General features: G+C 31.6%; 1 protein-coding gene across 7 annotated transcripts in view; it reads right to left on the bottom strand.

Annotated features, from left to right (window-relative positions):
* Positions 1-10,528, bottom strand: part of LOC139519395 (von Willebrand factor A domain-containing protein 5A-like) — a 40,714-nt gene extending 30,186 nt beyond the window's left edge. For 3 of the 7 annotated variants that reach the window (XM_071311441.1, XM_071311446.1, XM_071311444.1), the window contains exons 1-7: positions 10,322-10,520; positions 5,920-6,033; positions 4,838-5,040; positions 3,674-3,893; positions 2,296-2,471; positions 1,754-1,862; positions 393-503 (exon numbers count right to left, since the gene is read on the bottom strand). In XM_071311441.1, coding sequence (XP_071167542.1) covers positions 393-503; positions 1,754-1,862; positions 2,296-2,471; positions 3,674-3,893; positions 4,838-5,040; positions 5,920-5,983 — 883 coding nt within the window. In that variant the 5' untranslated portion in view covers positions 5,984-6,033; positions 10,322-10,520. Of the gene's footprint in view, positions 1-392; positions 504-1,753; positions 1,863-2,295; positions 2,472-3,673; positions 3,894-4,837; positions 5,041-5,919; positions 6,034-10,321 lie in introns of all 7 variants that reach the window. The other 4 variants (XM_071311443.1, XM_071311447.1, XM_071311445.1 and 1 more) reach the window with 3 other exon arrangements.
* Positions 10,529-11,935: the final 1,407 nt, after the last annotated feature.

Raw genomic sequence — 11,935 nt, 5'->3', positions numbered from 1 at the left:
GCTGTGTACTTCAGTCATTTTTGAGTGATGACCTAAACATTTTTATAAAAATTTCTTTAATAAAACTTTCCCAAACCTTATTATTTCTAAGAGCCAAACTGTAAACACACACATATGACTCCGCTCGTGCAGGTGCACTAGCCTCCAATCTTATAATTGACTAGGATTGTCAGTTTTCCTATCGAGGTCAGTGGTGATCTATGGGCACTCTGGCTTCCTCCACCAATAAAAATTGACCGCAACAAATAGCCTAAATGCGGTGCTTAAAAGCGTCCTTATAACACCAAAAGTCAAAAAACAATCACCCATATATGTATATATAATGTTGTTGCAAGTCTGTAAAATTAATCCCATTATTATTTATCACACTCCATAATTGTCTATGTACATACCTGATCTATCGATTACAAAGATAAATTCCCTTTTGCTGTCTTCAGTATCTTCGCCTTGTTTTAAATCAGGATAAAAGTTCAACATTAATAAATCTTCCTTCAGCAAGCCGTCTGTAAAAAGAATCAAATTTCGTTGGTCAAAGGTTAATTTTTGTTGATTTAACGTGTAGAGCATTCATATTGATATCGTCAACATTAATCACAATTAACCTAAATAAAAATAATTCCAGAAGTTCTGAAAACAGAAATTATAAGACCATTCCACTCAGTATGATACTGAAACCATAACCTTTGTTGGGGTTTTTTTTATAAAGAAAACTACCAAAAAAATAGTTCCTAAAATTCAAAAATCAACAAAAATAACATGTTTTTTTAAGATTTTAAGTGAAATGTTATACAAAAGAACATTCATATTTCATAACAAAAGTGTTATTTCTAAAATGGTAAAAATCAGAATTAGTAATAGCAAATAACTAATAGAAGTTGGTAGATATACTAGAACACCTTTAGAACAGAGAATTTGTCCAATTTGCAAGGATGGAATTGAAGATGAGTTCCATTTCCTCATTCAATGTAAAGCGTTAGAACTTAATAGAAATGTACTCTTTTGAAACTTAAGTGATATAGTTCCATCTTTTGTTAATATGTGTGAACAGATAAATTTAGTTTCATTTTGAAAAGTAATGATACGGACATTAGTACTGTGTGTGTAGCTTGAATAAGCGATACGTATGATTTCAACATTCATTTAAAGCAAACATAATGTTGTTAATAGCTTTTATAGTATTAAAGCTGATTGTAATAGCTTCAATTAATAATATTGTATGAATAACACCTCCACGCAATGTAAATATAAAATATGTATCTCTTATCATTGAGAAAATATGTTTTTGTTTGTTTGTTTGTTTGTTTGTTTATTTTTGTATTTGTATTTGTATTTTGTAAATATCGGCTGGTATCATTTCTGTATAGGAATTTACACCAATAAAATAATTTGAATTTGATTTGATTTATTTAAGGAATGACTGTAATATTTTCTCTGTCTTATAATGAAGAAATAAAATAACAAATTTGGTGCACACTGAATAATGCGCGTAGCGGGTTATTTAACAGTGTGCACCACATTTTTTATGTTATTTCAAATAGACAGAACAAATATTACAGTCATTTCTTATAATTTAATTCTAAATTCCATTTTAAACCATAGAAAACCATTATGTCTAGATGGGCTCATAACAAAATAACGTCAGCCAATCAGAAGACGCGTTACATCCAAAATTAAATTATTTCAAAAATATCATTCAAGTTGTAAAGAAAACTTAACCATATCCACAGTGCAAGTCTGTTTTAATATTACTTACCTTTTTCCTTATTTCCTAATTCTAAAATGATCTCTGGTTCATTAATATTATCATAGATTATATCAAAACTCAAATCATGGTCAAACTTGAACTCCTCTGCCAAATCAATCTAAACAATAAATAATATAATAATGTATTGTATATGTATGATTTAAATTTGTGAACCTATATATATTAGCTTTCCATACACAAATTTCGAATTTGTTTGATAAAAGAACAAGAAAGTGTCCCTAGTACATGTAGTACACGGATGCCCCATCCGCATTATCATTTTCTATGTTCAGTAGACATTGAAAATGGGGAAAAAAAACTCTTATTAAAATTAGAAAGATCATATCATAAGGAACATATATACTAAGTTTCAAGTTGATTGGACTTCAACTCCATCAAAAACTTTAACCTGAAGCGGGATGGTCAAAAGACTGACGGACTGACGGACGAACTGACGAACAAACAGACAAACAGATGAACGAAAAGTATGCACAAATAAGAAAACATAATGGCCATAAATGGGGCATAAAAATGACAAAAATTATGCTCACCGATGCAGATGATTTATCTTCATTGACCTTGACATTAAGTTTGTCGTTAGGACTGCTAACAGACTTGATATTGTAACAACCGGACACAGCAGCACTAAAAGTAAATCTACATGGAGTTCTAATGTCCACTTGACCAGGACTGGACTCACTTCCAGGTTCTACATAGTGACCAACAACTGTAATTAAGATAATAAAACAAAAATAATATATATATAGAATTTTAAAGGTTCGCAATAACAGTCAGAGAAAAACATGACCTTGTGCAATGCCAAACAATAAGTATCAACAGATTGTACTGTACTACCGATAAAGTACATATGTGTCATATTTAGTATGGTTTTAGTTCACTGATAAAAAAAGTCGAGATTTACACCGATAAAAACATTCTATTATTCTATTTAATTACAGTGCTGAAAAGGTAACCTTTCAGAATAAGTTTATTTAAAGGATTGATAAGTTTACCCAGATCGTATATAAATTTTGGACTATGAAACTGGATTTATATAAATTCTAAGTTCAAATAAATTGCTATGAAGGTTTACTTTTTTTTATGGCAAATAAAGATAATGGTTAGTAATTACTTTTTGATATTTCAGGTATAATATGGTATAAACTAAGATCCCATTCACCCTAGAATTTTTTTTATAAGTGATCTAATTTGAATTGATCTAAATAAAACCAGTTAGCGTTCATATTATCTCTAATCAAAACAATCTCTATCGTTCGTCTAATCTGAACCAGTGCGTTCACACTACAATAAAAAAACGCAATCATTCTGACATTTTTATCCGCAAAACTGTAAACATTGCATATAAATAGAACTTATTAAGTAAATTCATGTGCTAATACACTGATACACACTAGAAAAAAACAATTGGATGAAGTTATAATTGTTTCTCTTATTGAATCACAAGTTTAAACTTTGATACTGGGTTTATTGCAGTTATCAATTTTGAAAAAACCCTGAAGAAAAGATTCAGTTGGACGATGAAATACTGCAGTTTCTCAGTGAGAAGAAAAAAATCAACATAAGAAAAGAAGACAAAGATTTCGCAAATTTATGCTACATCGAAGTTTTTTACGTGCATGGACACAAAGGTCTGTTTACAGAGAAATATGGTTTAAACAACAAACCATTGATAAAGTTTTGCCCCTATACATGCGCATATATTATTTTTGATTCAATCATACTAGTTAAAACCGATCTCTGCATTCTCATTTAAAATAAGATCAGTTTACTTTAGGTTGATTCAAACTAAACTATACCTCTTTTGGTGTTTCAGTTTAGAAAATACCAACAGTATGAGAAATATTTGAGCTTATTTTAGGGTGGAAATATGTGACAATACCTGACAATCGCATAGTTTAAATCTCTAACCTGGAGAGTATCTTGGAGTCAGCACTGTGGGTAATGTAAACCTCACTTTCCCGTCTGTTTCTACAGATAATTCTACAACATATGAAATGGTCAATAGTGCCTTCTCTCCTGCTGGCAAGTTGCCAAGTTTGCATTCAAATATATCACCTGATGCATCATCTTCAGATAACAACATGGCCGTGTGGCCACTTGATATTGCTTCACTATAAGTCTCTTTAGCCTGTAAATCAGAAACAGAAAAATATTAAAAAGCTTCCAGTTCAAAATTCACTATTTCAGATATTCTGATTGGTATATAATATATGCCGAGGGCCATAAAAACCAACTTTAAATTACACCATCCTCTACTAATTTTCTTAAGATTTGAACTAATAAGTTGCAGGTTAGTTCAATTCTCATCTTGATTGCCTTATGTTTAACTCAACATTCTGCTGTGTGTAACTGTTGGTTTATACAGTCATTCTCTTGTGTTACCTTTTGTTTATCCTGACATTTGTTGTGTAATACCTTTTATTTATCCTGACTTTCTGTTGTGTTTATCCCGCCCTTCTGCTGTGTTTTACCTTTTGTTATGCCTGACATTCTGCTGTGCTTTACATTTTATTCATTCTAACTTTCTGTTGTGTTTTACAATCTTGTTTATTCTGACTTTCTGTTGTGTTTTACAATCTTGTTTATTCTGACTTTCTGTTGTGTTTTACAATCTTGTTTATTCTGACTTTCTGTTGTGTTTTACAATCTTGTTTATTCTGACTTTCTGATGTGTTTTACCATCTTGTTTATACTGACTTTCTGATGTGTTTTACCATCTTGTTTATTCTGACTTTCTGTTGTGTTTTACAATCTTGTTTATTCTGACTTTCTGATGTGTTTTACCATCTTGTTTATTCTGACTTTCTGATGTGTTTTACCATCTTGTTTATACTGACTTTCTGATGTGTTTTACCATCTTGTTTATTCTGACTTTCTGATGTGTTTTACCATCTTGTTTATTCTGACTTTCTGATGTAATTTCCCATCTTGTTTATTCTGACTTTCTGATGTGTTTTACCATCTTGTTTATTCTGACTTTCTGATGTACATGTATGTTTTCTTTTGTTTTTTTTCCCCGACTTTCTGTTGCGTGTTACCTTTTGTTTATCCCGACTTTCTGCTGTGCGTTACCTTTTGTTTATCCTGACACTCTGCTATGATATGTTTATTGTTGACATCAGCTTCAAACTTGTAAACAGCTGACATGTCATCCATTGGGAAGATAAAGCTTGTTTGTAAGGCTTCGTGTGTGTCATTACTATAGGTGAGTTGACTATCTACATTTGCTATAAGTCCCTGGACTGTTACATGGACCTTAGATTCCTTCAGAGGCACTGCAATTTAATTGAAAAGTTTGTCTCATTGGCTGATTTAAATAAAAATGGAGTTTCTATAGGTTCCTTTCATTTATTTACTATCAAGGCATTATTCATTTCTATATGTATTTAAAAATGGTAATCCTCAGATTCCTGAAATAAGGGAAAATTTGATATTGTAATATTATCATGATAATTATAGTGTCACCTATAATTAATCTACAAAGGCCACATAAAACAGTCATGTATCAAAATTTAAGGAGTGTACTGTACGCAAATGCTTATAAGTTAAGTTGCTTATTTTGTTGTTTAGATTAACTATTTAATAGAGGACAACCTTTGGAAATTTTGGGATTTATTGTGGAATTTACTATTCATTTTTTCAAAATTCTCTTGTCCCCAATTCATGACAATTGATGATGCAGCAATCAGTACATTCCTAGCTAAAACAATTCAGACAAATACAAATCTTTTTTTTTTTCTCAGATAAAATTTTATAATGGCTTAATAAATAATTTTTGCCTGAGATATTCAGTCAGTAAAAGTAAGGTATTTGTTTAAACTTAACACTTTGTTCAATAGTTCTGATCATACAGATGTCAATGTTCAAATTTGAGTATCCTACATGTAAGCAGGGCAGGACCTTTTTCGGGACATCTGCATCAGGTGTTTTTAAGCTCAGGATTTCTGGATTGATCCTTTTGGCATCCAGGATTATTTTTTTCTCAAATTTTGGGATGTCAGGATTTTTTTTTAAATTTCGGGAACTCAGAATTTCATGTTTTTGAGCCCCAGATTTTAGAGAAAGGAACGACCACTCCTACCCCCCTCACATGTGCCAATCTAGACACAGGAAGAGTCTTGAAATGCTAAGCTTTCCATTATTACATATTGTACCTGTGGTATCTTTTCCTTCTATAATAAGTCCATACAGAAATTTTCTGTCAGCCATCATGGCCATTGTGTGTGTAAACAATAAGATCGGTCAATCTAAACTATCTGATAAATTGCCTGTAAATAAATTGAAATATTATCAGTTAACTAATCAGAATATATTTGTAAGTCGATGACTATATTTTTCATTGTCCATGATGCATTCAGGAATATCGCAGCCGTAGCAGAGGGATGCTTTCAGGCATCATACAATGGTACCCAGGTGATGCCTTGAGGCATCATACGCCTTGAATGGGTTTTAAAGTATTCTTCCATGAGGAATAGTGATGCTACACCATGAAATAAAGCTATCAAAGTTTTTTTTAGACTTAGAAGACTATTTGAAACATTATTTTTAAAAGTTAATTGAGTAAATCTTGAAATTCTCATAGATCTACAGTACACAAGCAGGATTATAAATCAAGCACATTTTATATCTATAATTTTATTTTTTTATGTACATTTTTTGTAATTAAATATAAAACCAGATGCTCCGCAGGGCGCAGCTTTATACGACCGCAGAGGTTTAACCCTGAACGGTTGGGGCAAGTATGGACACAACATTCAAGCTGGATACAGCTCTAAATTTGGATTGTGATTAAATAGTTGACACAGCATAGGTTTCTGACACAGAATGAATGTGGTCTAATGAACTTAATTAAATTTTTTTTTTTTGCCTTTGAGCAATTCACTATGCTGTTGAATATTAATCCTCTCAAAAAAATGTTTAAAGAAATTTTCTTTTTATTTATGAAATCTGAAATGAGAAAAATTCAACCCCCCCCCCTACCATTTTTTTTTCACATCCCCCTTTCCCTTTTTCCAAAACTGATCTCAATTCAAATATCTAATGGAGTTTGCAACAATAACTACTCATTTAAATACATCATAAAATATTAAAATGTAACAAAAGGTGCTTGTTATCACTGAATGGTAAAGATTGCTTTAATTTATCAGTTGGTAGTAAAAGTGAATATACATTGTATATTGTATAAAACAATGATTTAAGTTGACTCAACTACTATTCTTGACAAAAAAAGATAACTCCAATCAATTGAAAATTTCTTGCTATTGCACAATATTGTGCAATTAGATATTTCTGGCTATTGCGCAATACTGTGCAATTGAAAATATTTGCTATTGCACAATACTATTCAATTGAAGATTTTTTGCTATTGCGCAATACTGAGCAATTGAAAATTTCTTGCTATTGCACAATACTGTGCAATTGAAGATTTCTTGCTATTGCTGAATACTGTGCAATTGAAAATTTCTTGCTATTGCACAATACTTAATATAATAATTTTGGATCCTGATTTGAACCAACTTGAAAACTGGGTCCATAAACAAAAATCTAAGTACATTTTTAGATTCAGCATATCAAAAAAGCCCAAGAATTCAATTTTTGTTAAAATCAAATTTAGTTTAATTTTGGACCCTTTGGACTTTAATGTAGACCAATTTGAAAACGGGACCAAAAATTAAGAATCTACATACACAGTTAGATTTGGCATATCAAAGAACCCCAATTATTCAATTTTTGATGAAATCAAACAAAGTTTAATTTTGGACCCTGATTTGGACCAACTTGAAAACTGGGCCAATAATCAAAAATCTAAGTACATTTTTAGATTCAACATATTAAAGAACCCAAAGGATTCAATTTTTGTTAAAATCAAACTAAGTTTAATTTTGGACCCTTTGGACCTTAATGTAGACTAATTTGAAAACGGGACCAAAAATTACGAATCTACATACACAGTTAGATTTAGCATATCAAAGAACCCCAATTATTCCATTTTTGATGAAATCAAACAAAGTTCAATTTTGGACCCTTTGGGCCCCTTATTCCTAAACTGTTGGGACCAAAACTCCCAAAATCAAACCCCTTCCTTTTATGGTCATAAACCTTGTGTTTAAATTTCATAGATTTCTATTTACTTACACTTAAGTTATGGTGCGAAAACCAAGAATAATGCTTATTTGGGCCCCTTTTTGGCCCCTAATTCCTAAACTGTTGGGACCTCAACTCCCAAATTCAATCCCAACCTTTCTTTTGTGGTCATAAACCTTGTGTTTAAATTTCACTGATTTCTATTCCATTTATTCACTTACATGTATACTAAAGTTATTGTGCGAAAACCAAGAATAATGCTTATTTGGGCCCTTTTTTGGCCCCTAATTCCTAAACTGTTGGAACCAAAACTCCCAAAATCATTCCCAACTTTTCTTTTGTGGTCATAAACCTTGTGTCAAAATTTCATAGATTTCTATCACTTAAACTAAAGTTATAGTGCGAAAACCAAGAAAATGCTTATTTGGGCCCTTTTTGGCCCCTAATTCCTAAAATGTTGGAACCAAAACTCCCAAAAATCAATCCCAACCTTCCCTTTGTGGTCATAAACCTTGTGTCAAAATTTCATCGATTTCTATTCACTTTTACTAAAGTTAGAGTGCGAAAACTAAAAGTATTCGGACGACGACGACGTAACGCCAACGTGATAACAATATACGACGAAAAATTTAAATTTTTGCGGTCGTATAAAAAACTGATCTCCATGTATTCAATCTTAATAGAATACTGGTGCTTGCATGGTGTCGAGTTGGCCATAATGGGTGATCTGAATCACAGGTGAGCAGAACACTTAAAATCAATGTTATCTTTCCAAACAGTTAAGCGCCTAAATTACCTTGACATTGTAATGTTTCTTAACATAAAATTTGAAATGTATATGAAAATATTTGTCACCATTGCTAGGTCTGAGACATTGCAATTTTTTTCAGTAGAAAAAAATAAAACAGACTTGGAAATTGAAAAGGATTTACAAGTTTATTTAAATCAGAGACTACGTCTCAATTATACTGCATAAATTGACTGCGAGCAATTGACTGAATACAATTATTTTGTTAACAAATATCAATTAAGATAAGTACAATTGTATTCCAGTATTCTGCTATGCATTTCAAAGGGAAAATAATAATTTATCCCCTACTTAGTATATTTCTAGGATTTTGATTGGTTAATGCACATCATTACAAAACCCATAGCCCCTGACCCATAATCAGTCTGAGCCAAAAACTTTTTCATCTACTAGTGGGGACACTAAATATCAAAACTTGTCCTTATAGGACTATATAAAATTTTGAAAATTTTCACTAGTCCGAATCAATTTTTACTAGTCTGGGGCATCTGACTAGTGGCTAACGGTGCAGACTGCCATAATCTCTGGACGTTGCTACCCATTACATCTGGGAAATTCTTGCACGTTTTCTTTAGTTCCATGGTTGTTCCTTATAAAATATCGAATTCAGTAGATTATCCATGATGTCTATATAATTAGATTCTTAATCCACTAACGATTTTATCTTATTATGTCGATTATTTGCACTCATTTTAGTAAATGCATCACTATTCAGCCACATTGTCAATGAATGGGACTACTGACCTAGCTATGCAAATGACCCACGTTGACGTCACACTGTCTATGATGTAACTCTCACAACTTTGAGGGCCAAATTCCACCCATTTCACTTTCTCTGTCTTTAGATTAAAAATGTCTTATATTTGTCTTCCTGTAGGGTTCTACCAAAGGTACATGTAGTAGTACCCTACACCCCCTTAAAAATATGTCAAAATCCCAAATTTCAATAAAAGAAACTTTGTGGCCGAATTTCTCTAAAAATAGCCAGATTTAGACTAAGATCTGGGATAAATTCGTTATAGGTTGCGGCAATACAAATATTCCGTGAATTATTAACAAATTCTAACATTTTCTGTTCAAATTATTATTAAACATTATGCAACTAGACAACGCTTGAAGAAAAAAATCAGGGCGAATGGACCCTGGGCGAACAGGTATCAGGGCAAACAGGTACTAGGGCGAATGTGAATTAGGGCTAACAGACCCAGTTTCAGTTCGATCAAAATTACTCAATACAAATATTCTGTGAATTTTAAACAAACTGTAACATTTTCTGTTCAAATAATAATTAAACATTATGCAACTAGACAATGCTTGAAAAAAAAATCAGAGCGAATGGACCCTGGGCGAACAGGTATCAGGGCCAACAGGTACTAGGGCAAATGTGAATCAGGGCGAACTGACCCAGTTTCAATTTCGATCAAAATTACTCAATTATAGCTATAGCTTGAAAGTCTAAGTAAATATTTGGACTAATTATCTATAAGTTTTTTGTATACAAATAACAGTTTAATCACGACTTCAAGACAAAACATATACTATACAATGTTATGTTTTGTCTTGAAATACGCAGCACAATAAGTCAGTTAACATAATAAAAAAAAAATTTAAACTGAATTCACTGATAGTAGGCTCTAACTATACAAATCCTTGGCTCTACTCACCATGAAATTTCTTACTAAATTATATATTACTAATCTATTCTACGGCGTATTTATACCTATGAACTTCGATACATCCGTTTAGAAAACAAATATAAATCGGTTTTCCCATTGACAGATTGTCACATGTGTTGATTGTAAACATGTTTACATTCTCAATTTTATGAATGTACTCGAGGTAGGTGGGGTAGAGGTCTCGGGGAAGGTCTAAAAACCAGACAGATAAAACCAGGACAGTTATTTCCGATACGTTTTTATCTGTAACTTTTGTTTTACTCAACATATTGTTAAAATTTAAATTGCATAATAAAGAACATGGTATTTACTTATATTATTTGCAAAAAATATAAAAATAAAAAATAACTAAGTTAAAAAAAATCTGCCAGGACAGTTTAATTTTATCCAAAACAAATGGCTGAAATTGCCGAGAAAAGTTTACTTATAATTGAAATATTTTTCCCAAAACAACTGTCTGGCATAATATTTTTGTACGATTATAAAGATTATGAAATATTCATTCTAAAAATCTATAATTTAATATTTTTTTCATCTTTTAAAGGTAAAAAAATCTGCCAGGACAGTAGCCTTTCACGTTGGAAATTTTGTTGAAATTATTTCAAAATACAAATACAAAGTTAAAAATCTTCTTCAAAATAAATGTCTTGTAAACAAATGTTAATTCATTGGGAAGTTTAGAATATAAGCTTTATGAAAATATAAAATTATATGAACTTTTATGTCATTGAAACCCAAAAAATCTGCCAGGACAGTAGCCTACTCCGCTAAATTTTAAGAAACAAATGGCTGAAATTGTCGAGAAGAGTTTACCTATAATTGTTATATTTTCTTCAGTACAACTGTCTGGCATACTATTTTTGTATGATTATAAAGATTATGGAATAATCTTTTTAAAAACCTATGAATTAATATTTTTTTCGTCTTTTAAAGGTAAAAAAATCTGCCAGGACAGAAGAATTTTATGTTAGAAATTTTGTTGAAATTTGTTCAAAACAAAAATATAAAGTTTAATATCTTCTTCAAAATAAATTTCTGGTAAACAAATGTTAGTTCATTTAAAAGTTTAGAACATACGCTTTGAGAAAATATAAAATGATATGGGCATTTAATTCATAAACGACAAAAAATCTGCCAGGACAGTAGCCTACTCCGTTTGAATTATCAGCTGGACATTAGCCTAATATACATGTTTTATAAATGGCAGAAATAAACGGGTACCATGAAATGGGGTACGTACTGAAGCCCGGACCGGACCGGACCCCGGACCCGGACTTTGGTATGAAACCCGGACCCGGACAGGACGCCGGACCCGGACTACATGCCGGACCCGGACTGGGTAAAATTTATGAATTTTCTTAGAATCACCTTTTCTTTTTTTAATCAGGAGAAGGAAGATAATTTTTTGAGAACTGTAACACAGTACATTATAATAATGATAAGATAATCAAATTTTCCTCTTACTCTTATATAGTCTAGAAGAGAAGACAAGCATGCAAGTTAGCCTTGCAATGATTCTGTATCTTCAATTTACAGTTGTGTAATTACTTTTAAAAAAAATCATACATACAGTATGAATGTTTACAAATGACTTTAAAAAAC

This window comes from Mytilus edulis, chromosome 4 (assembly GCF_963676685.1).
Source record: "Mytilus edulis chromosome 4, xbMytEdul2.2, whole genome shotgun sequence".
NCBI lineage: Eukaryota > Metazoa > Mollusca > Bivalvia > Mytilida > Mytilidae > Mytilus > Mytilus edulis.
This window is presented reverse-complemented; position numbering and strand designations above follow the sequence as displayed.